This window comes from Urocampus carinirostris, chromosome 4 (genome assembly GCF_059441175.1).
Source record: "Urocampus carinirostris isolate Australia breed hairy pipefish chromosome 4, RoL_Ucar_1.0, whole genome shotgun sequence".
Classification (NCBI taxonomy): domain Eukaryota; kingdom Metazoa; phylum Chordata; class Actinopteri; order Syngnathiformes; family Syngnathidae; genus Urocampus; species Urocampus carinirostris.
Genome location: NC_142352.1, coordinates 34,724,845 through 34,751,360, shown reverse-complemented (window position 1 = coordinate 34,751,360; position 26,516 = coordinate 34,724,845). Strand labels below are relative to the sequence as shown.

The 26,516-nt window shown below is 38.4% G+C and overlaps 1 protein-coding gene across 1 annotated transcript; it reads right to left on the bottom strand.

Moving 5' to 3' along the window:
* Nucleotides 1–1,268: 1,268 nt before the first annotated feature.
* On the bottom strand, nucleotides 1,269–26,516 carry slc12a1 (solute carrier family 12 member 1). The gene is made up of 22 exons (XM_088334320.1): nucleotides 26,377–26,516; nucleotides 23,406–23,516; nucleotides 23,192–23,303; nucleotides 22,612–22,739; nucleotides 22,415–22,499; nucleotides 21,356–21,513; nucleotides 21,165–21,272; nucleotides 19,889–20,012; nucleotides 19,693–19,794; nucleotides 19,024–19,179; nucleotides 18,851–18,950; nucleotides 18,247–18,358; nucleotides 18,022–18,162; nucleotides 16,412–16,518; nucleotides 16,249–16,331; nucleotides 13,031–13,156; nucleotides 10,782–10,907; nucleotides 5,166–5,277; nucleotides 4,924–5,010; nucleotides 4,720–4,855; nucleotides 2,690–2,757; nucleotides 1,269–2,607 (listed from the first exon to the last, which is right to left on the bottom strand). The coding sequence occupies exons 1-22, from the start codon at nucleotides 26,419–26,421 to the stop codon at nucleotides 2,472–2,474; spliced, it is 2,463 nt and encodes an 820-aa protein (XP_088190446.1). The 5' UTR covers nucleotides 26,422–26,516; the 3' UTR covers nucleotides 1,269–2,471.

Sequence of the window (26,516 nt, the reverse complement as noted above, 5' to 3'; positions counted from 1 at the left end):
TAGATTTGATTAAATCACCAAATGACACTCAGTGAAATAAAATTTGCTCAACAATAAGCTTTTGTCTACAGAGTGTGTTTGGCAGTTTGTTGAATTGTGTCTGAAAATATATGGTGTGCCTTCTCAATTTTTTGGGGAAACATTTTTTTGCTTTTTTGGCTCTTTGGGTCAAAAAGGTTCCTGACCCCTGCTTCAGAATAATATTTTTCAAGTCGAAGTAAAAATAGTCGTAAAAATACTTACTTAATCCTTGATTTGGTTCCATTATTCATGTCAAATATTCTTACCAGGACTGCAAGGCGCTCGTCACAGTTGTGTTATTTTTATGACTTTATTCAGCCTTTGTAGCCATTCGAGTTATTTTCCGATGGTTGCTGTCTTTCTCCTTCACTTAAAACTATACCGCGATCTCCAAATGCAACACCATGAGTAATCCAAGAAACAAACCATTGCACGCTCGCATTTGCAATCTTGCTTGATTATACAAGATGTTTTTTTTTTAAATGGCAACAACAAAAAAGTGTGTTCAAGGGATCGTGTGTATTGTTTAGTACTGCCCATTAGTATCGTCAAACGTTGCTGCCCAAGGTCCAGGTCATTTCTGAAGAGCAGGACGAAGCACCAAAAAACAACGGCGAACAGATTATGAAAGAACTGTATCTGAGTCGGGAGCAGCACGGCGGAGCAGTGGTTAGCGCGTGTGCGACACAGTTCTGAGGTCATGAGTGGAGTTTGCATGTTCTCCCCTTGCATGGGTGGATTTCCTCCGTGCACTCCGGTTTCCTCCCACATTCTAAAAACATGCATTTCAGGTTAATTGGCTGGTCTACATCGCCCTAGGTGTGAATGAGCGAGCGAATTGTCTGTGTGCCCTGCGATTGGCTGGCAACCAGTTCAGGTTGTCCCCTGCCCACTGCCCGAAGATAGCTGGGATGGGCTCCAGCACCCCTGCGACCCAACTGAGGATAAGCGGTGCAGATAATGGATGGATGGATGTATCTGAGTCAGATCTGGAGACTCCTGCTACCGGGAACTATGGAAACCAGTACTATATGTTTCATGTACTTGCATTAAAAAACAGAAATTTTCAGCTAAATAGTTATCTACACGTTAACAAGATATGGGGCATATTTCTAATTAGTTCCACGCCATCTTTATTAAAAAAATGAGCTTTTCCTTCAAAAATAAGGACATTTCTAAGCGACCCCATACTTTTGAACTGTAGTGTAATTGCTGAAACAACTGATTGATAGATGACAGAAAGATAATTAGCATCAGAAAATTCATTTTATTCAAAAATCATTTCTTTAAAAGCAACTGCATGTACAAATACACTTAAATAGCATTGCAGACATTCGTAATGATTGGGCTTATGAAACAACGGTTACGGCAACATAACGGATCACCTAACAAGATGCTCCTAAATCATTTATCAAAACGTTATTTATTCCCCAAAAATGCTGATTAATGAAAGTGAACTGCTACAGTTGACTGTACATGTATTTCACAGTAACAGGTCGAGGCTGTACCTGCGTGAACAGTTCTATTAAAGCAACCTTACTGTAGTTGCAGGATCTCTGATGTGTGCTGCTTATGCATCTAAAACAATCCATAAGCATCCGCGTTAGATAATGTGATCACACAAGCAGTCGGATAAGCATTTCCCTGTAGTCAGATGAATGTTAATGCACACTGATGTGTAGCTAGATCAGGGGTATCAAACTCATTTTAGCTCAGGAGTAGATGCTAGAAAAAACATTCTCACAGGGGCTGGACCGGTAGATTAAAAAGAAAGAGAGAGCGAAAGAGAGAGAGAGAGAGAGAGAGAGAGAGAGAGAGAGAGAGAGAACAAGAGAAAGAGCGAGCGAGAGAGAAATGCAAAAAAGAGTGAGCAGGGTAAAGAGCGAGAGAGAGAAAGTGAGAGATAAAGAAAAGAAAAATACAATGAAAAAGAAAGAGAGAAAATAAGAGAGAAAAGAATGAGAGAAAAAAAGAAAAAGAGAGAAAGCAGAGCGAGAATAGAGGTTGAACAGATAAAATAACAAGAGAAAGAGAGAAGAGAAAGAGAGACAACGAAAGAGAAGGAAAGCAAAAAAGGAAAGATTGAGACTGCGAGAAAGAAAAAAGAGAGATAGAAGATAGAAGAGAGAGAAAGTAAAAAGTGAAAGAGAGAGTGAGAGAAATAAACAGAGTGAAATGAAGAGAGAGAGAGATAAAAAAAGAGTTATAAATACAGTTCCAGTTGTGTTGAAATTGGCGCATTGCTTTGGCGACATCAAGTGGACATATTTAAATCTGCAGCTCTTTTTTCCTCTTGAGTTTCTCTTAACGTTGCCCCGTCGGTCGTAAGTTTGACACCCCCGAGCTCTATGTTTTTTATTTCAGGAGTCAACGTTCTGCAACAGTCATGAAGATGGTTTTTCATCACCGCAAAACCTATTTCAAGCACTCTTGGTTGGTGTGTGAGGCTCTCAGGAATAAAAGGTAAGCACACTCTTATGGTTCCCTCTGATGAGCATGGTGGGCGGGAGGTCCCTAGTCAGAATGTCCAACCACGCCATGTAGAGGAAGTCTGATATGCTTTCCTTTCGTGCGATTGGCATGCTCCTGCAAGGGAGGCACAGACTCCAAGTCAGACTCTTAAACAGAGGAGCTGGAAAGGAGGTTTATACTGTATGGTTATACTTACACCACAATCAGGTTAGCTGATTTGGAGTTCTCCTGAAGCAACTCATTCAGTCGAACCTGCAGGTTGGTCTGAAAAACCGAAGGTTTTGTTCGGTGGTTATTTTAAATCTGTGATTTTCAATCTTGAAGGGACAATGAGTAATATTTGACTACGAAATGTCGATGTAATGCAACCGAAAGCGAGGATGAAAACCACCAGGGACTGCAGTAGATACCTAATGGGGACTTCAAGTGACTTAATTGCAAGAATGTTTTTTCTTCTTATTATTTTTTTTTGGAGCAGTGGTTCTCAACCGGTCTGACTTGAGCACCCATGATCCAAACCTAATTAAAAGCCGCGACCCAAATTAAGAAAAAATCCCACTTCTCAAAAGTATTGAATGAAAAAAATGTGCAGTTCAAACCAAAGATAATAAAATAGATTTACGTGTTTTAACAAAATGACCAGAAAAACGCACCACTTCAATGTCTTCAGCTATTTTTTACAGACTTAACATGCGCAAACACAAAATGAGGTATATGTATGTCAAAACCACCCAAATTATGGACTTTTAGCAGAGAAACCTAAAAATAATAAGCCCTGCAATGACTTACTCTTAATAAAAAAATCAATTCAGAATGATTCAAGTACACAAAACAAAGTTTTTTTCTGAATAGCCGAACAACAGGTGATTACTGAAAAAAGGTACCTAACCATGGACATGCTCTGCCACCCGAAGAAAACTGGACATAGTGGTGAGAGCAGTGTGAGAAAATGGAAAAATCACAAACAAAGAGTGATAAAAAAGGAAAAAGAAGAAAATTATAAAGCAAGAAAAAAGAAGTAAAAAGCTGGGTGGGAAACAAACAAAAATATAAAGGAAATGGGAAATGAGAATACAAAGAAGAAGAAAAGAAAGAAAAGAAAAAAAACAAAGAAAAAAAGGAAAAAGCGAGAAAAAAGAAAACGTTTGGACAAAAAAAAACAAGAGACGAAATAAAGAAAACATAAAACGAAAAAGGAGAGAAGGAAGAAGAAAGAGCATGAAAAAAGAAAAGATAAAAAAGGGAACAAAGGAGTAAAATAAAATATACGAATGAGGAAAAAATGAAAAGAAACCAAGCAGGCAACAATAAAAAAGAATTGAAAAGCTAAGAAAACAAGAAAAGGAGAAAAAATAAAATAAAAAAATGAAAATGGAGAACAAAGTAAGAAAAAAAGCAGGGAAAAGAAGAAAACATCTCGAGGGATTAAATAAACAAAAGAAGAAAATAAAATTTTTTTAAAAATGTGAAAAAATGGTTTTTTAGGGTTCCCTTTGTTCAGGTCATTACCAATCATAATAATGTAATATTCTGCTCGAAATGAATTAATAGGGTTTTCAAAAATCCATTATTCTACTAAATTGTAATAACATTTATTTTTTTCACTCTGCCATAGTTTCAACTTTTTTATTCTAAGCAATTTTAAACTGGAATCCATGCATGACACAACAAAATGTCTTAAAAGTATTGATTTTTTTTATACATTTAAAAAAAGCTTATTGATAACAGTGCTTCATACCTGTCAACCTTTACGGTTTTGCCGTACAAAGTACGTTTTTTTATGCATTTTAAGACGAGTACGACGTACAAGGAAATCTATACGGAGAAACGCAAATTTGTCAATTATGGGTACCATCCGGTATACGCTGACTTTCACGAAACGGCAAATCAATCAAGTCAAAGGAGTTCGCCGCAGTAGCTTCTATCTCAGTATCGTTTTTTTTCGTTGCAAACGAAGCGAGTGGTTTAATGCTACTGTGCGCATGCGTCTGCCGCCTGGGGATTTCCCATCATGCATCATTCTGAAAAAAAAAATATGGTCTACGATTATTTTGTATTTTGTACGGAAAAATACAGCAGTTTGTACAGGCATGGAACTGTGGAGGTTGACAGGTATGGTGCTGGGCAAAAAAATAATGAGGAGGTGGTTAATAATACTTGTGTACCCCAATGCATTTGATATGCCCCCTCTGAGAGCCAGCAACGGCCCTGGCGCCCTTCAAATACCTTCTCTTCAAATTCATCCAACTCGTCATCAGTAATCTTCCAAGGTTGTGTCTTCTTCATGGTCTCAACCTGCGTGCTGTCTTTGGTCCTCTCGTGAAGGCGGAAAGGTTCGATCATGTCCTCCAGCTTCTTCAAGCTGAGAACATCACAAAAAAAAAACGTTGTGAAGAAGATGCCGGAGCGAGCAGATGCTTCCTCATGTACCTTTCGTTACGCGGTTTGACGTGGATGTCGTCGATGACTATGATTTCCGTGCATTTGATCCGGAACTTCTGCAGCAGAGACTTCATCCTGCCACGGGCCCGGTAAACGGATGTTTACTCACCGCCGAGAAACATCTCCTCTAATTTCATGCCTTTGCCCTCGCTACGCCGCGCTGACAGTTAATCGGAGCTGCGGTCGTCGGGCGGTAATTGATAGTAAAACGATGAGCTGATTCCACTTACTCTTGTTTATCAAGCTCGCTGCGCCCGGGCTGCCCCGCCACGAAGATCCTCATTTTGCAAGCTTTCCACTTCTTCCTGGTGGTGAGGATGTAGGGCAGCAACAGGGTGAGACCTGGGGAAAGGTAACAAATCACAAATGGAAGCGATATAAGAATGACTCTCCTTGGGAGCCCCAAAGACAACGTGGGTAGTATACTACAATAATCCCTCTGGGATTGCGTTCCAAAAACTATTTACTTAATCGTTCTATTATTTATTCACGTGGGAAATGGCCCAGCGTTGAATTCGGCTGCTTGGAGTGGCTGGTGGGCGCGCACTGCAGTACCCGATATGGCCGCCAGAGGGGGCGTTAAATACCACACGAAAGCAGATTTGTGGGTTATTCTGTTTTATTGGGGATGCCTTGACAACAAACGCAGCTAAAGACATTCGTAGAGGCCTAAATAACAACCGTTTTCATTTTCTTGAAAATCAGCTTTTCGAAGCTGAAAAATAACATACACACTCACACAAACACACAGATATGTCGGAATTTTCAACGTAGTTTAGAAGATATATTTAGATGATAATTCAAGAACAAATTGAATTCACAGGTTCAAATATTTGTTTGAAAAATAAAAGTAAAGTACTTTATAAATGTTTTTTTTTTTTGACAAATAACTTCTTTACTGTCTAATTATAATTTTGAAATTAATCTTGCTGTTTTATTGCACAACTGTATTGATTAATACACGATCTATTTTACAAGACACTTCACCGCCATCATGTGGAAGTTATGGAAAACTGCATTGAACTTCCAGTTTTGTCAAGTCAGGTCAGGTCCTGTTTATTTGTATAGCCCTTAATCACAAGGAGTCTCGAAGGGCTGCACAGACTATTGCACACTACAGACTAATTTTACACCATCCCCTAAAACCTACACGAAGGCAAGGAAAAACTCGAAAAACGTAATTAAAAAAAAATTATACAGATTCCGATCATGACACACATTCTGTCGAAAGCTCAGCGCTAAAAAGCATAGTTCACACAACATGCTTGGTGTCATGGTGTCGGTTGCCATGGTGCCCAATTGGCCTTGCCCGTGTGTATCACGGTTGCCATGGCGCCCAATAGACCCTGCCCGTAGGGCGCCAGCCGCGGCTCGTTGCGAGATTGGATTTCTGTCTATATAAAGCTCAGCGCTCTCTTGCTTCGGTGGTCAGCCCGTCAAACGAACTTCTGCACCACAAGATGTGGGTTCTGACTCGGTCCTGTTTTCCTGTTGCTATTTTTAGTCCGGTATTGTTCCCGTTTATTTTTGTCCTGTTTAATTTCGGGTTCCAGTTTTGTTACCCTCTATTTTGGTCCTGTTTATTATTGATATCCTGATTCGTTGTCAACCCTGTCCGTCCCTTCCTTTCCTTCCACGCCAGACCGGCTTTATAACGTGCATGACACCCCATTTCCCGTAAAATAGCGGATTGCCATTTCAGAAAGACAAATCTATTTTTTTAGGCCTTTTTATTCTGACTTTTTTCACTAAAACATTTCATTCAATCAAAACATAAATGCAAAAATTGAGATATGTATTTTTAGAATCAGTAATAAGGCAGTGTTTTTCAACACGTGTGCCGGGGCACACATGTGTGCCGTGAGAAATTGCCTGATTGTACCCTTGCAAAAAACATTGCCATTATTCACTATCTTTCCTTTCTGCCGGCCATCAGCCGACAAACGGTTACATTTTTTTTCCATCACTTTTACATAATCATATGATTATGAAGTACTACCGGAAAATATATCTAATAACTTATTTAGTTTGAAATAAAAATGGTAAGTTTAAACTTAAGTAGACACTCAAAATAAGGAGAGAAGATATCGATGGATTTTGAACTTGTAAGGGAAACACGGAGAGGGGCCTTCAAATAAAGAAGTCCAACCTGCTCTAAAGGCTTTCCACTGAACCCTTTCAATTTATGAAATGTTTAAATTTGCACAGACAATAACAATCATGCACGAAATAATTTTAAAACCTTGCACATGTTTTTTGTGTTTTATTTTATTTTATTTTTTTATTATTCTACATTTAAAAAAAAAAGATGGATAGTAGTAACAAATGTCTCTGCCTGATACTTTTTGGTAGTTTTAAGTATTATTTCTGTTTCTAAAAAAACAAAAAATCCCAAATGACAGGAAAAGTATAAAATAAATAATAACCTGTGTTACCTCCCGAGCCACAGTATCCAGAATAGATTAAAAAAGAACTCTACTGTCACGTCAAGCAACATAGTAATTTAAGCTAAAAGACAACAGCGTGAATGTAGTGCCGGGCATTAAATTTTGAACTTTTTCGGAGGATGGTGTCCCTTGAGATTTTCCAACGAAAAAAACGTGCCTCGGCGAAAAAAAGGTTGAAAAAACTGCTCTAAGGGACCCTGGGGGCAATCATGGCCAGAGCCGTCCCAAGGCAAAGGCGAACTAAGCGGGTGCTTACGACCCCGCGTCCACTAGGGGGCCCCCAAGAGCTGTTAACGTCCGTGTATGAGTGAGGAATGTAGACATATACTATTAATTGTCGGTTAATTTACAATAACAAAATAAATATGTTAACAGATAGTAGTTTCCTACGGCGTGTACATCCAACGGATTACACGATCTTGCAAAAAAGTATACTGTATACATTTCAGGTGATCAAAGAGAAAAATGAAGAGAGAGGACTATGAAATATTTTTTTTTTTAATCATTTTTTGGACATTTTTCTGTTGCAACAAATTTAAAACGAAAACATTTCTGTTACCTTCTTTCATGTACCGCTGTGCATTTCGTTATTCATTTTAGTATTTGTTTGAGTTTTTTCAGTACATTTGAGTCATTCCTAAGACTTAAAAAGTGGTCGGCGGCGCCCTCTGTTGGCTGCGGCTGCATCGGCTCGCTACAACGGGTCAGGTGCAATCGACATTTCGTTCTGTGTACATTGTTACACAGAATGACAATACAAGGAAATTATTATTATTATTATTATTATTTGTTGTTGCACTCAATTTAAAACACAAATAATAAAGTTGATTGTGTTTGAAGTGAAAAATGTGTTTATTTTATTACCTTTAGATAGCCTAAATTACTTTCTGCACCCCACTTTGTACTATATCACTTTGAATATATTGTGTAAATTACACAACCCCAGGCTGCTCTTGTAGTTTAATTTTGTAGAATTTCAGATTATAAAACATATGTAAAACATTCCTGGCTGCCTTTTGAGGTTTTATATTTTGATTCATAAAGTTGCTCACTCTTCCAAATATCAATTTGCAAATTTGCATATTTGTTTTCTGCTTCTGTGGCTTTAGTCACTGTGGATACCAATTTAACTACAACAGAAACATCTAACATCTGGTATTTTAAGTGTATTCGTAATGACAGAGTAGAACAGGGAATGAGATCTAATAGGTATGCAAATGATCAAGTATTAGGGGGGCTCCAAATCTTATTTTGCTTAGGGCCATGACTCTGATAATTGCACAAAAATCAGCATAAAAAACGTTATATATAATCATAATAATCCCAAAGGTGAGAACAACCAGGAAAAGTATGTGTGTGTCTGTGTGTGGAGTCAAACTTTGGAATAATTTACAAGATGAGATCAAACAATGTCCAGCTATTCATGCGTTCAAATTTAAATACAAAAAACATTACTGGCGAAATACAGGGATGAAGAAAAAAGGATATGAGTGAGATTGGAAATACTGCGTTTAAAACTATAGTTCACTTTGTTGTTATTGTTGCTATTATTATATGTTATTGTTGCTATTATTATATCATAACTGTTATAATATTATATTATTTTAATTTTTATTGTTGTTATTATCATTGGTGCCACAGTGATGTTTGGTATCTAGTGGCATTATGACGTTGAGGGATGCGTATTTTGAAGATTAGTGTATAAAATATGTGATTATTGTAATTATTATAAATATTGATATCTGACCTATGTAATAAGTATATCCATGAGATTTTGTCATATTAGACACAAGAGGAGAAGAGGATTTGTAAAATGTATTTAATAGGGAAGATAAAGAGGAGAGGAGACAGACTCGCTAACACAAGGTGGTGTATCCCTGGACACAAAGAAAAAGATTTCCATCTGCCGCAGGGATGTCGAACTTTTGGACTGGCGTGTGACGTCATCCACTCCGCTACAAGCACCCCTAGGGCATCATGTTAATCTGTTAATAAACAACGGGGTAGACTGCCCTAAAGTGTGAATTTCCTTACGGGGATGAATAAAGTATCTATCTATCTATCTATCTATCTATCTATCTATCTATCTATCTATCTATCTATCTATCTATCTATCTATCTATCTATCTATCTATCTATCTATCTATCTATCTATCTATCTATCTATCTATCTATCTATCTATCTATCTATCTATCTATCTATCTATCTATCTATCTATCTATCTATCTATCTATCTATCTATCTATCTATCTATCTATCTATCTATCTATCTATCTATCTATCTATCTATCTATCTATCTATCTATCTATCTATCTATCTATCTATCTATCTATCTATCTATCTATCTATCTATCTATCTATCTATCTATCTATCTATCTATCTATCTATCTATCTATCTATCTATCTCTATCTAAAGGGTAGGAAAAATAAGCATCTGCTTCTGACTACCCCTTTTCAAACATGTTATGTAACATTATTTTGTTGTTGACTCATTGTTTTTGTCCTGTTTTTATTTTAATGTTCGAAATAAAGTTTTCATTCATTCATATTAATATTTTCATTTGGCCTGCCGAACCCCTGTTTAAAGTGGTGTTTTGGTTTACTTTTAAAAGAAAAACCTTGGGTCTTATCAAACCACCTACAGGATTCAGTCCAGACGAAGGACTGACGCCTTGGGAATTTCCACTAACTTCTGTGTTTCGTTCCTTAGTGTATACATGGTTGTGAGCCATTTTTCAAAGTGCAACCATTACAGCCTTGTTATGTACTCGCAAACCCGGTCTATTTTTCTTTAGATATTTTATTTGTTTTATTGTAAAAAAAGCCCTTCGACATCTCACATCAGATGTTGGATTTACTCTCTGTTAAAAGAGTCACGTTGGACCAAAAAATAAAAAATCTGTCTGGAACAGCAAAAATTGAAACCCTTATAAAACGGTCATATGGAAAGAAACATATACTGTGTCTGTATATTTTTACTGGAAAATGTTACTAATGTGTCCTGTTTGTACTCCTCGAGAGATTTTCCCATCATTTATCATTTTTGGCAATCGCCAGGGAGCCACTGCGGAGCACCAAAGAGCCGCATGCGGCTCCAGAGCATGCTTAGCGGGTCAAGAAGACCAGTTTGTTGGCGATAGAAAGTATCTTTTGGTATTTTTGTAGGTTTACAGTGTTTTGTTCGCATAACGGCCTTTCAAAAACCTGAAATTGAAAAAGATTTGCGTCTACTTAATGTAGGTTCGTCAAGCTCAGACGGCAACGTCATTACAGCACATGCAAACACAAGCAGATCAGAATGCACGATGAAACTCCCCGAAGTAGCAATACCGCGAACAGTAAACCCCGATAAAGCAAGGGATTACTGTAGTTCTAAACAATACAAGTGTCACCCACCTCCATCGTCAAAGAGCCACCACACGTCAAGCGTTCCTTTGGGCTGTTTGGTCTTAAACTGAGCACTGGCCTGCACAAGCTTCTCGTTCATCTGGGCAACTTGCGGTGGGGGGCTGCACACCGACACTGAGAAGGAGACCAAAAATTGGCGGCGTGAGACTCGGATAATTGTAAATCAGATACTGCGTATCACGTTCTTGAGGTTTACAGTTCCGCAGAAGTAGAATGCAAAATTGGTACGAAAAACAAGAGACTTCTTGTCGGATGCAAATGTATTCTTGATCCGAGTAGAGGTTAAATAGGAGTAAATGTATCACCAAAAAAGAACTTACTTTAAAATTGTTAAACTTTTATGTCTTTAAAGCAGGGGACCCCAAACAGTGGCACATCGCTTTTAACTTCTGTGATGAGGGGCTGGGGTCAGTTTGAAACAGAAAAGTGAAACGATTGCAGGAGTGCCTAAATGCAAATATTTATTGTATTCCAGAAAGCCACAATTAAAGAACCCTTCTGGATTATTAACAGAAAAAAGTCCCATCATAAAAAATTACACTATTTATGAGATCAAATTTATCAAATAACACTATGTGGGTTTTTCACTCCCTCCAAAAAATTCATATAATATAAACTGTCTGTCTTATTAGGTCCAAGTTCAGCTTAGTTTTTTAGTCACGGTACCAGAGACTAATGTTAATTTATGTTAATGTTAATTTGTGTAGATTTTATGTGACAAATTTAGTGTCATTTTACACATGTGAAATGCACTAGGAAATTAACATTCTTCTCTGGTGCCGTAACTAAAGATAGTGAGATAAATCCCGATGCCTTTTCAAATGTCACCCATAACACTGGTGGTGCAGTGGTATAAGTTCAGTGCTTACACAGCCTCAACTTGGGATCGGTGTCATTACAACCATAAACACGCGCCTGACCTTTGAGTTATTTTTTTATGTTAAAACAAATGCACGTCAAAATACTCTCAGGGGGCCGGGCCGCATGTGGAAGCGTGCCTTAACTGGCCCGTGGGCCGTAATTTGTGGACCACTGGTTAAAAGTGAAACTATTACTAGTATTGAGATAAGTTTACTTGAATGAGTATATACAATCTTAATTAGTATAATTGGTATATAACAATAAAAACATAATAATAATATTCTGGCACTTACTGGTGCAGATAGTGATACAGTTACTCATCAGTCAGTGGAAGAAAGCATAGATACTACACCAGGGGTGTCAAACCCATTTTAACTCGGGGGCCACACGATAAAACATATTCTAGGGGGTCTGACTAGTAGATTAGAGAGAAAAGAGAGAGAGAAATAAGAGAAAGAGAGGGAGAGAAAAAGGGAGAGTGTGGGACAAGGAAAGGGAGAAAGAAAGAGAAAAAAGTGAAAGAGACCGTGAGAAACAAAAGGGATAGAAAGAGAAATGGTGAGAGAGGGGGAAAGAGAGAGAAAAAGACATCCAAAGAGAAATAGAAAAAGAGAAGGAGAGAAAGAGAGAAGGGGAAAGCAAGAGAGAGAGAGAGAGAAAAAGTGAAAAGAGAGAAAAGGAAAAAATGAAGAGAGAGCAAAAGAAGATAAAAGACACAGAGTAAGAGACAAAGAACAAAGAGAAAAAGAGAGATAGAGAGAGTGTAAGAGAGAGGGAGGAAAAGAGAAAGGGAGTAAAAGAGAGAGAGAAAGAAATTCAACTTGAGCATCTTTGTGAGAGGCACCATCAAGTGGACATATTTCAACCTGCAGCTGGTTTTTCTCTTGCGCTTCCCTCAGCGTTGTCTCGCGGGCCGGATTCAATCCCTTAGCGGGCCTGATCCGGCCCGCGGGCCGCCTGTCCAACACTCGTGTACTACACAGTGTCGCAAAGATAAGATTGGGAAATTTCCTGAAGCACACTTGACAAAGTCTCGCGGCACACTGGTTGAAACACACTGGGGCAGAACGATGACGGAAAATCTGGAGGAGTCTGTTTCAACAAAATTACAAGTAAGAAGTTTAGATTTCCGCATTCGAATGCAGGGATTCTTGGCAAGTCGCAGCGGTGTGATTGTGAGTGTGTATCTCAAGACAAATCATTGTGTTTTCGTGTATCCTAATGGGATTCCAGATGTTTCCAAAAAAGGGCAGAAAAACATTGCTTCCATTTAACAAATGCTGCTCCAAACGAAGACAGTAAGTCCAAAGCAGCAATAAAAAAAAAAAAGATTTATCTCTCAATAGCGGCCTTCTGAATAGTGCATTAAACCTTACCTCGGGTGGTGAGCACTTGCTGAGTAGACTTTCTGGACTTCCTGAACAATCCTTTGGCTTTGCCTCCATTTGACATGAAGTCGCTGTCCAGCTCCTGTTGTTCTTTTGCAGATTTGAGCATTTCCTCTGAGGAAAAATATTAACAGTATAACAGGACAGGGCTGCACCGTGGCAAACTATAGTAATGCACGTAACATTTCACAGAGTACATGTATTAGGCGAGAAATTCTGACACTAAAATCAAATATTTATTAATCGGTTGTGGTGGTTACAGTGTTAACTAGGGCTGCAAAAAACAGTTATTATACTAATTGATGAATCTGTCGAATATTTTTTCGATAAATCAATGACTCGCATTTTAAAATGTAATTTCCTCCTTTCTTATCAAATATCAAAGTTTTGCACAAAACAACAGATTCTTCTATGATAAAAAACAATAAAACAAATCCATAGAAATGAATGCTATACAACAGCGATTCCACTTCCTGAAAGTTCTCAGGAGAAACAACTTGAAACAGAAGCCGCTGAAATCCTTTTACAAAGCCATAGTGGAGAGCATTCTGGCATACAGCATCACAGTATTGTATGCTGTGAGCAAAGCAGCTGACAGGAAAAACATATGGAGTAATCAACACAGCCCAAAAGATCTTCGGCTGCTCTCTGCCCAGTCTAGGGGACATTGCCGGCTTGTGATACTGTAGTGGGGATATCAACATTATATAAGACACATCCGGTTCAGAGACAGCTTATTCCCCAGGGCCATCATCACCCTAAACAAAAACATTCAAAACATATCTCGCAATATTTTGGGGGTCTTACTGTTTTGTCCCTGTTAAATATTATTGCACAAAACAGTGAAAATTACACCTTGTGAATAGTTTTTTTTATGTTGCTTAATGTTGTTGTATTTCTTCAATTACATAGTTGTTATGATGCACTACTCATTTTCTTTTACAAACATTGCACTTTTATTACTTAAGCCAGTCCCTAAGTTCGATGTAGTAAATATTTTTTTCTGCATTTTATCCTAATAGTCTTTTATCTTGTTTTCCATTTTAAGTTTTTTTTTTACATGTTTAAGGGCCATGTCTGACCTTGTTGGATACAATGTCTTACAACTTTGATAACAATGCCCACAGTGACAATTCAATTAAATTCATTTAATTTCATTTCATTTCATTTGAATTCAATTCAATTCAAATCAGTTCACTTCAATTCTAAACACCTGAAAATATGTAAGATACTTGTTTACGAAGTGCAAAATAAAAAGAGGCAAGATAGGAGGAGAATGCATGTCGGATCGCTCTTATTTGCATTGAATCAACGTGCTGAGTTGCACATAAATCGTGTGACACAATGATTGTTGCCAATGCTCTTAATAATCGTTTTTAATCGTTTTTATTGATTTGTGCTTGCAGCTCTAATGTCAACCAATAAACCTGACCCAAAACAAGTTTTGTTGATAAAAATCACATTGAGTATTTTCAAACAGAAATCCTTGATATAACATGAGTTCAATAAAAGCTAACAAGGACAGTGTGTAATATTTGATTACCAGATATAGCTGTTTTCTTTGGTGCAACCCAAAACAAGTGCTCCAAAGCACAAGGCAGAATACAAACTACTGAGACTAAGTCACCGAAACGCACCAATTTTCTTTTTTGCCCGGCCTTTCGCAAGGTTATTTTTGCGTACCCACAGGAGCAAGATGGCAGAAAAGAATATCATCTACCATGTAAAATATATAATCATTTCTCAACCTACGAGTATTCAAACAAATGCATGTTTATATTATAATTCATGTATTTTTGACTAATAGTCAAATACATTTTTTTCAATGAATTAGGTTTTTTTTAACCACTAGGAGACACTAAATAATACGCAATGCAATGTCCTTTTAACCGTCATTTAAAAATAAATATGTATTAATGTTCCCAATACAGTGACGTGCTCGAATGCTACTATTTAATAGTTAATACTAACAATTATTAACTACAGCTAATTATTGTGTAATGATACACAAGTAATTCACAATAAACATTCATCTCAAATTTAATTTAATCAAACAGCATACTTGTCTTTTCCGAAAGCACAAAAGAATCCCACATATTCCCGTAAAATTTAGCTAGTTAGCTACCAACATGTGGCTAGCTTGTTACCAGTTACATGCAGTGACCTTTGTTAGTCTTGTGATTAGGGGTAGGCAGATCAATCTAACTATCAATATTATCGATACTAAGCCACTACTTGGATCTAATACTATTGTTCAGAGATTGATACATCACCCCTCCACCAATCTTGTCAACGTGCCACTTCTGAATGTAGATAGCACAGCCCTTGTCTCTCTCACCAAGGGCTCTCAGTCACTCTCTAAGTTTATGCCTGTTAGTAAAACTGACAGGCAAATTTAGCGCCACTCCCTACCTGGCCTGCTGCTATATCTTGCCTGCCGCTTTAGAATCTATCAGAATCTAAATATAACAAACGGGAAGGGCAGCGGGGTGTGTACTTTTTTCAATAACAGTAAAGGACAATGCTAGGTGTCATTAGTGTGGTAAAGTGGTCCTCTACAGTGGCAACTTTACATCAAAAAGTGAAAAAAGTCCACCCTACAGAGAGCAACGAGCTGCAACGAAAAATGTAAACATGTTACTGTTCCTGAACAAAACCCTCTAAATCCAATGTCACCGTTGCTGTTTTTTTTTTTATCTAACTCTTTTGACTTTTTGGATTGTATCGTTTACATTATTTGCCCTTTCAAACATTTTCCAAAAATTGTGCAATGGAAGGTATCGTTGACACGTTGACATTGTTATATTTGTATTTTTGTTATATTGTTGCTTTTTTAATTTGACTCCCTTGGCTTTTGTTCTGAAACAGTCATAATATAAATATCTTTATTTATTTTTTTTATACTGTAAAGTTTCAATTGTAGTTATTTGATAGTAAATGAAACATTTTAGTTCCTAGAATCTTTGTGATGTTTTTATCAGAAATATAAAACTAACTTATGTGGAGGGTTTAATTATTCAATGATTATGACATTTCCAAGCAAAAAATATCTGTATCGGATCTGTATCAATCGATATTACCATGTATTTACTTGGATCGGATTCCCAGTATAGCCCACCCCTACTTTTGATGGCTATTATATGGCCATAGATATACTGTATTGTATCAATGAACTTGTGCTTCCAGTATTTTGGTTTTATACTGACCTTCCGCCTCAACAATGTGAGAAACATCAAGTCCATGGTTCATCCTCAAAATCAGTGTTCCATATTCAAAGTCGAAAGCATCGCTGTATGGAGAAAAAAAAAACATATTCCCAATCGTGTTAGCTGTGTGGCCGTTATTTGAGGATTTATGTAAATAACTCACTGCAGAACTCCCACATAGCTTTGGACTTCTTCTGACCCTGCCATCTTCCAGTTTCCTTTAAAGCCCAGCATCAGCGTGTTTGGCTTCATGCGACCGAGACCTGCCCCCTGTAGGCGTTGTTAAGCATTATATTTTTAATGGGAAAAACAAAACCAAAACCTGCATTAGTTCTGTGGCATCATGGGCATCATATCTTAGCATAGTTTCAAATCAACCTTCCCTTGGATATCCCTTGAATGAAGCTGAGATTCCAATCAGATACAGAAATCCTTTGCTGTATTGCGGTTCACTTTTTTCCGTTTTCATTGTGCATTGTGTTTTGCAGCAAGCAACACACCACAAATGCTATCACTGGGGTAGGTTGCGGAGGGCTTTGAGTGTGTTTTGTGTCTGTGTCCATGTGTGTTTGTGTATATGTGTGTGTGTGTGTGTTTTGGGTAGGTGTGACTGAGTGCGCAACTGTTATAGGCTTGTGTATGCTGTCATTTAAACAGTGGGGCGGGCACACAAGTCAATGTATCCACCCAAACAAACCGACGATAGCTCATATTTTAGTGGCTCATTACATTGAAAGTTAATTCATCAACTTAATTTCATCAACTAAATCGGACTCTGAGGAAAGTCAGAAGCGTGGAAAGAATTGCAGATTATCACCGGGTGCTCCGTGGATTGTTATCGGGTTCAGAAAGAGACCAAGGTGACATCGGGAGAGAGAGAATTATCAAGGCTGCAAGTGGGTCTACTGCAGCTAAAAACGTATGACAAGCCAGCCCTGCTAAGCCTGTATCTCACCAATGCCAGATCCGTTACCCATGAAACAGATGACCTAGTGCTACAACTCTTGGGAAACTGCGACATTTGTCACTGTTGTGTTTTAATCATCACCGAGACCAAGCTCATCCGAGATTCCCCGATGCTAGCGTGCAGCTAGCCAGCTGCTCTCGACATAGCTTTCTTACACTGAAAGGAGAAACCCTCCAATTTCATTGTACTGTTTTATAACGACAATAAAGACCAATCATTCAATTGCAATTCTATGTTAGTGTTATTATTTGAAGATCCATAGTGGTTATCTTGTTCCAATCATATATATTGTATATTATAGAAATACAATTTTTTAAATTCTACTTCATGGGTTTTGACTATCGCAGGACTCTTTTTGAAGTGCAACCCTCGTGATGAACAAGGGATGACTGTATTTCACGTCATGTCTGGTGTTGTGCTTGAAAAATTATGTAAGGACCGAAATGTTTTTCCGATCAAGCCACAATTTCTGTTTCTCTGGGCCCTCATCCTGAACTGTGTTAATCAATTATAGCCTTTAGGCCAATGAATTGTTTGAAGTCAGAAATGCCGCCAATGAAACGAGGCCTTATCTGAAGTGTGATAGTGGAAGCCATAAGATTGTTTTCCTGCTTCTCATTAACTCTGTGCGCATCTTGCCAGATCCTTGAGCGCATACCAATGGATACTCAGTGTATCTCTGAGGGACAACAATGGTCAATAAAAACAGCTGCTATGTGTACATCTCATTCTCCCATTATACATTAACGACATTGATTTTTCTGGGTCAGTTGGTTTGTTTTTCTGTGTCACATTTTTATACCGACCTGCAGCAGAGTATCGACTCCTTCCCGGAATTTGTCACAGGTTACGGCGGTGTAAAATGCTTTACGTTTGTTCTTCTTCAGCCATTGCTGGTTTTTCTCCATAGCGGCGTTCATTTCTAGCAAGGCTTCTACTCTTGGACCCTGGAAAGATTAATGGAAACATAAATTGCCTTCGCTGACCCACGCTAATCTTTGCACACATCGCATTGTAGAATGTGACCTCACCAAAAACAATTCACAGGTGAGACAGAGTCCGTAGTTCTTGGAAAAAGAGTGAGCCAAGTCTAGCAGAGCTGGCCTGCTGCGAGCAGCCCCGGTTAATGCCAAGATCTGGGGCCTGAAGAAAATAGGTATGTGTCAAACCACAGCTTCCACTAATTTAAAGCTCATATTGTTTTATAACTCAAAAATGTTGAGCGAAATCCTCCTGAATAAAGTGTTGTAATAACCGATGTGTCTCAGGGGCCATAAAATTAAGTGGGAATATATAGATATGAATACATTGTTAAAATGATGTATTAACTATAGGGAGTGATACTCCTTTCTTGTCATTTTTGGTGGTCAATACTGAGTTAGATCCCAGGTCAAAATTGACAAGCTAATAATTGTTAGTGTTGCCAATTTCAACACAAGATGGTAAACGTTATATGGACTGCATTTATGTAGCACTTTACCAGTCACATAGGACCTCCATAGCGCTTTACAATACACCTCAGACTTTACCCATTCACACACACAGACACACTCACACACTGATAGCAGAGTAAGCCATGCAAGGCATATCGGAGGCATTAAGGCTTCATGAGGTTTGAACCTGCAAGGCAGTTACCTGAAGTTTTTGACGTGATCTTCTACTCCAGCCAGAGATAGAGCATTGCTGACCGCACTAACGAATGTCACCGCTTGAGTGGATGAGCCCCAGTTTACGTCTGGAAAGTTTTATCAACAGTTAAGCACCAATTTACCAAAGCTCAAAAACTGATGGCTGTTCATTCTGCTCACCTGGCTTCTTGACGGTGACGTAAATGTAGAGGAGGATCTCGATGCCGTAGGTGAGCAGTGCCGCCCACCAGTTGATGACAAACATGACAGCACAGCACAAAGCAGCACCCAGCAGAGACAACCACATGTTGTAGTATTTGTAGGCTGGCCGCCAACCTGGAAAGACGTGATGGGCCGGGTTAGTAGTTCACAACTGATAAACCAAAAGATTGGAAACTGATCCTAAATCATTCAGGAAAAACTTGTAACAGGCTGCCTCAAAATTTTGGAACTAAAGAGTTTTTCCCCAGTGATTTAGGATCTAATATTGGTATTGTCACACACGCTGTCAAAATTGTGACCTATTTTGTGTTTTTCAACTTTTGCTGCTAAATGTTATTGCACTTCTTTTTGTTACACTGTTGTTACGATGCACTATTCTTTTTCATCGCATTATCATTATAACTTAAGCTAGTTTTCTAAGCACTACCTTGTAATTTTTTTGTGCCTATTTATCCTTTATTTAAGTATTTTATCCTCTTTCTATTCAAAGTCTTTTTTACATGTTTTACCCTGGCCTCTGTCAGGCTGTATGCCTAATCTCGTTGCATCCAATGTTTCACAACTTTGATATCAATAAAGACAATTAAATTAAATTAAATTCAAATGAGTTAAATTAAAGATGCTCACCTGGAGACTTTGCATAAGATGCATGGAAGCAGGAGAAATTGATAAGAGCATAGGACGCCAAGAAGAAGTTTGAGATGATGGGTGCAATGCTATTGAGATCCCCTGAAGAAACAAACCACAACAATTTAATTCAAGTTAAAATGCTCAAATAACCACATTTTCATCACAAGATAAATATGAAGACATTTTAACCAACCAATGATAATGAAGGCCACAGAAATAATAAAGGTGAGAATGTAGCCACGGATGGGCTCGTCGTTCTTGCCGTGACCTTTGGCAAAGAAATGCAGGGCCTTGTAGATGTTGTCTTTGCACAGCGCCTGAGACACACATCAAACAATGGATCAAGGGCAGTCATGGACTTTCAATGTCTCTAAAGAAGAAATCAACTGCAAAAAATATTTCTACTCCATTGACCTGAAATATGCGGGAAATTAAGGACTGTTTTTCATATGTTGCCATATTTTAGTATATTTTCTTCACAAAAAAATGAAAGAAAATATCATCTAAAATTAAATCTGATAGGATGAACAACAGAATAATTTTCTCATTCTGGAAATGATATTATTAAAGTACCGGTATACATACTTTTTTTAAAATCTCAAAAGTAATTTTAAAACAAGCTAAATTGTCTGCCATCCAGGGGACAACATCATACATTTTACAAGATAAATCAAACTATAGCAAAGTACATTAATGTTCTGCCACTGCACTGAAAATCTGTAGGCTGAAAATCTTTTTTGTTTTAAGTATGAAACATTTCAAATTTTAAGATTATTTAACTTGCTCTATACCAAAATAGATAATAATAATAATCCTGATCTAGCAGATCTTTTGCTCATTTTAAGCTATAAACCACACAAAAATCCATAAAGAGACACTGTGTAAATTTTGACCTCTAGATTTATTATATGCTGCCGAGGTATCATTCTGTGGCATTCTGTGGTTATCATTTTTGACAAAAGAAGACAAGTTGAAAATGGACAAAAACATCTCAGTTGGCGTTCATTGTCCAGTCTCAAATAGACACTGAGTTATAGTTTACCACTGTATTTCGCTGTAGTGTGTAGTGCAACAAAAAAATGACTGCTTCAAAGTACAAGGAAGGACAAACTACAGAGACTCAAAGCAACTAAACTGCATAATTTTTCGCCTCGTTTTTATGCCCAGACCTTCACACTGTTTTGTGTTTTTGGGGGTACCTATCGCATTTTGTTGGCAGACAATCATGTCAGCTATGTGAGCCTCATGTTACATAAAATGAAGAAACATTCTTGACTTATAAGTATAACTTACACAAAAATTGACGCTCATATGATCATGTGTTTTGGGTCATTATTCGAATCAATATTGTTTTTGTTAAGTGAATGAAAGGTTTTATCATTAAGAGGCTCCAAATGATAAAAAGTGTCACAGTTTCCTCAAGAACCCTAAGTAGTTTAGTGTCATAAGAACGCTTGTGAATGTCTGACCTGGAAGACTTTGGGAGCACTAACAAGAGAAGCCAGGGCCGATGAGAGCGTGGCTGAAAACGTTCCAGCTATGATGAGAGGACCAAAGCCTGACACCAGAGTCATGACCTGTTGCCCAAAAAGGTCAAAAGAGGGCATTGTTAAAACATTTGCTCAGTTTTTGAGGCTGACATTTGTTATGCGCTGTTCACCTGGAAGCTGTTCATGGCACCGAATGCACATGATTCTACAGCGCAGGAAGAAAAATTGTAGCCGAGTTGACAGGCGGCAACAGCCGATCCTTCGCATGGCACACCGGGGCTGATGAGGTCAGTCAGGTTTCCTGTAGCGTCACGAACAACACTGGCAGCTGGCAACAGATTAAGAGGATTTTTCTAATATTTTCATCATTAATAATAGGGAAAATTAAAGTTTGAACTGGCTGTTCTAAAAAATATCTGATACCATGTGGTGTTAATTATATTTTGTCCATCCATTCTTTTTTAAAATTGTCCGTCAGCCTCGTTTCATTAAATTTAATCAATCACATTTCAGCCATTAATTGTTGCCAGGCTCAGAAATCTACCCGGTGGCCTTCACAAAAAAATCCCAAGGTCGTGTCATGTAATATCAGTCTTTGTGAAAGCTGTTGGTTTAGCCAATCCGATTTGAAAGCCAGTTAGCACGCATTGAAAAACATAAATGGTTTCACAAACTATGATTGGCTAGGGGGAGGTGATCCACCAAAAACAGCCAAACACAAAAACTTTATAAAAGCTGCACAAAGAAACACAATATATTTTGTTATTTTAATAGCAAAAGGTTGGACAACTCTTAAGCAATCAAGCCTTTTGCAAGTGGGCATAGGTTCTGTTCACCAATTTTTAGCCTAGGAGTAAGATCTTAAGCCCGAGCCCAAGCCGACCTGATTGGAATTTTGTGCGTGATTGGTACATAAGGGTCAGGCTGAGCTTTTCTTTCGCTGACTTAATTTTCTTATTCAACCGTCATTGTTCATGGTTTCTATTCATATAGTCTTGTTTAACTTAGATTTCATCACAAAGGATTTAGGTGCCGCGTCACGGCCCAGAGAACTGGGCGCGCGGTGCGCCCGGGGTAATCGGAGATCACCTCTTCCCTGACCTAAGTCCTGGAGAAAATGGGATTTTTCTTCATTAGTCGCGAACGCCACATTACTTTTTCAGAATGGAGTGAGGGCTCAAGTGTAAAATTCACAGCAGGCCACTGGTTTTTGGCAATATTGTACTTACAGACACAGAGGGCCACACCCAGGTAGGTGATTCCAGTGATCAAGATAGCCAACAAAGTGCCTTTAGGAATGGCATCTTGGGCATCCTAGAACATAGCATGAAGCTATTTTAGCCAACTGCCCGTTTGTATTTTACAACTGCAGTTGACATGTTTGGTGAAGAAGATGAAAAGTGTGTTTATTTGAGGAATAAGTTACCCGCAAGTCTCCAGAAATGTTGGCTCCTGCCAAGATTCCAGTTGCAGCCGGGAAAAATATGGAAAACACAGAAAAGAACGACTCCCCATTCCTGAAATCTGGCGGGAAATTCTCCAAAAAGATATTCGCTGCAAAGATAAATGAAGAAAGAATTATTTCAAAATAGACTAAATACAGTGTTGCTTTGAGATTAGAGGGACTAACTTTTTGAGTACACCTTTTAATCCAGCTATTTCTGTTGGTTTTAATTGCCACCAATCATGAGTAGCAAGGATTGTTTGGTAACAATAAACTTGATTATGCAACATACAGACATTTGGGAAATAGCAAATTTATCATTGACTTATGATGGTAACCCCTTGGTCCAAGGAAGGAGAATTATATTAGGAGGAGCGTAGCTATGCATTGTATTGCAGCATTAAATTTCCAAATATAGAGTATTTTTTCATTGTTTTTGAATATTTGATGACAATATTGTGCAATATTTTTGATTGCTATTGTCATTGAAAACAAAAATATTTGTTTTGTATCTCAAGACAACACTAACATGTTTCCAGGTATGTATAGTCGTTTTTCTTACCGTCATAATTAAAAACTCCCTTGGATTTCTTGTCAGCGGTGGGAGAAATAAAGGTACCCACAAACACATTCACAATTGCCGCCAGGAGGATGAAGAGCAATACTATCTGGGCCTGTAGGTAGCCACGGGATTTGCTTTAGTTCATTGCAGTAAAAGCCCAAAACATCTACACTGCTCAAGACTTCCGGGAAAAACTACTCAATGTGGTGCTAACCTTGGCCTCCCATTCCATTCCAGCTACAGATATGCCCAACAGCAGCACCACAGTGATGACGCCAATGATTCGAATGTCATTCAATGGATCCACCATAAGAACATCATGCTCCTGAAGGAAAACAATACAAACAGGTCATATATGAACTACAGTAAATTTGTTTCTGTCCACCGATGATGACCGTCAATTTCGGACTACAGAGCGCTCCTGATTAAAAGCTTTATGTGCAAATTTAAAGGAGAACTTTATGTTTTTGTACAAGTCACGCCAGATTTTATGACACATGTTTAAACAACAATAAAAATGAACTTATTCACGGTAATTTCTTATATTTAAAACAAATCAGAAAAGTAACACATTGTGCCATAATTAAGATAGTGATTTTGGACTGTGTCCGCAGCTTTCGATCTCAATCAATTAGCGCACTAGTCAATTTGAATTAAATTGGAATTAATACACAAAAATCACTATACATAAATGCTCGGAATATTTCTTACAAGTTCTGTCAGCTGATTTCATATTATAGTATGGCAGACTAGGTGACTAATTATCAGATATATTTTTCCTTTAGTATGAATGTAGCAATTCGAGACGTATCAGTTTGTTGTCCGTGCTGGATAAGCTGTATGGAAGAGTCTTGATTAAGAGAGTGAGAGGAAGAACGGATGAGGTGGTGATGGAGGAGCAGTGTGGTTTCAGGAAAGGAAGAGGATGTGTGGATCAGGTGATCGCAGTACGACAGATGTGTGAGAAATATTTTGCAAAAGGTAAGGATGTTTATTTGGCTTTCATGGACTTGGAAAAGGCGTATGACAGAGTTGATAGAGAGCCGTTGTGGCAGGTGATGGTAATGTACGGAGTGGGTGGAAAGTTGTTGGAAGCATTGAATAGTTTTTATGTGAACAGCAGAGCATGTGTAAGAGTAGGGAGTGAGACAAGTGAGTGGTTCCCTGTGTTGACTGGTGTGAGACAGGGGTGTGTGATGTCACCATGGCTGTTTGATGTGTACATGGATGGTGTGGTGAGAGAGGGGTATGCAAGAGTATTTGGCAAAGGTGTAGAGATGATGGATAACAGTGGAACGGTGTGGCAGGTAAGTCAGTTGTTGTTGGCAGAGGACACAGCACTTGTGGCTGATTCTGAGGAAACATTGAGAAGGTTGGTAATGGAGTTTGGAAGTGTGTGTGATGGGCGTATGTTATGAGTGAAGGTTGGGAAGAGTAAGGTGATGAAGTGTTCACGTGATGGAGTGGGCATGGCGTTAGAAATAAGGTTGCATTGACAAGTGCTGTAAGAAGTTGAAAGCTTTAGGTACTTGGGTTGTGGTGTGGCTGCATGGTAGAATGGAGTGTGATGTATTGTACAGAGTGAATCAAGAAAGCAAGGTTTTGGGTGTTCTGAGGAGAGTGATGAGCGATGAGTATGGATGTTAAGAGGGGACTGTATGAGAATGTGATTGTGCCGACTGTGTTGTATGGTGCAGAGACTTGGAGCCTGACTGCAGATCTGAAAAGAAAATTAAATGTTTTTGAGATTAAGTGTTTGAGGAGTATGCTAGCAGTGACAAGATTGGATAGATTGAGAAATGAAATTGTGAGAGACAGAACTGGAGTCGTAGTGGAACTGAGCAAGCGTGTGGATTGGAGAGTACTCGGTTGGTTTGGACACATGGAGAGGATGGATGAGGAGAGAATGTTGAAGAGAAGTAAATCGAAGAAGACCAAGAGGAAGGCCGCGATTGACGTGGATGGAGAGTGTTATGAGTGCACTGCAGGAAAGAGGTCTAAAGATAAAGGAAGCTAGAGCTCTTGTTGGTGTTAGGAATGAGTGGAGAGGTGTTGTGAAAGGATAGTGGGATGTTGGACGCGTTCTCAGGGATGGGCAGGACACCTGTGTAATGCGATAGGGGTAAACCAGTAAAAACTGTCGGGCCCTGCTGTTGAACAGAAGAGTGTGAGGTAGATAGATAGATAGATAGATAGATAGATAGATAGATAGATAGATAGATAGATAGATAGATAGATAGATAGATAGATAGATAGATAGATAGATAGATAGATAGATAGATAGATAGATAGATAGATAGATAGATAGATAGATAGATAGATAGATAGATAGATAGATAGATAGATAGATAGATAGATACTTTATTCATCCCCGAAGGGAAATTCACATTTCCAGCAGCATCCCTGAGCTGAGAACAGTACAATAATCAAGCCAAAAGAATACAATATACAAATACCCAGTGTGACGTGCAAATGCCCACTGTAGCGTGTTATATAGGGTAACTAAATAGTGCTACACACAGGTGTCCAACTTGTTTGGGTATTTGGGCATTTGGGTTGGCCATGGTCCAAAAAGTTTTGTGTGTGTTTTTGCTACTTTTTCCCTTTTTTAATTTTCTTTATTTTTGTATGTGTTTGTCTTGCTTTCGGTCACCCCTCTCGAGGGATATGACCAGGGTACATAGTAGATAGATAGATAGATTTTTCCTATCAGCCCGAAAAACTGTAATGTCACGTTAGGCTGTGATCATTCCGATAATTATCCAATAATTATCCTAGTACCTTTACTTAGGAGCTAGTGTCATCATTTATTATTATTAATATGTAGTAGGAGCAATACTTGGTTTCCCCTCTATCGCCTTGTCCTGTCTAAAGTGATACAAGGGCTTAAGGTCAGTCGCATGTCCCAGCAAGTATACAGCCGGTTGGGATTGTACGGGCTGAATTTTAGTTCCTACAATAAATTGAGTTCTGTTTTGTGAATGTTTTCGTACTCTTGTGTATATGTTAATACTTATTTAATGAATTTTTACTGCTGACCTAGTTGATTGAAATCGACAGCTACGGACAGAGTCCGAGTGTCTTAGTCATGGAACATTGTGTTATTTTACTTATACATTTCTCCAATAATTCTGCCAAAACCGTGATCTTACTCGCCCATAGGTACGGTGGGAAATATAACGCACCTTGAGTAAATCCACAACAGTCTCAGCAAATCCGACCACATACATAGCTACAGCCACTGCATTGGCAAACGCAAAAATCAGGCCAATTGAACCCCCAAACTCCGGCCCCAAGCTGCGAGATATCAGGTAGTAGGCCCCTC

Excerpts from the sequence above, each read along its gene's own strand:
- slc12a1 (XM_088334320.1), bottom strand. The coding sequence starts at position 26,421 with ATGTATGTGGTCGGATTTGCTGAGACTGTTGTGGATTTACTCAAG. Across the intron at positions 21,514-22,414 it reads GGGTGTGGCCCTCTGTGTCT|CTGCCAGTGTTGTTCGTGAC; the intron begins GTAAGTACAATA and ends ATCTGTTGCCAG. Across the intron at positions 5,011-5,165 it reads AGCGAGCTTGATAAACAAGA|GATGAAGTCTCTGCTGCAGA; the intron begins GTAAGTGGAATC and ends GGCCCGTGGCAG.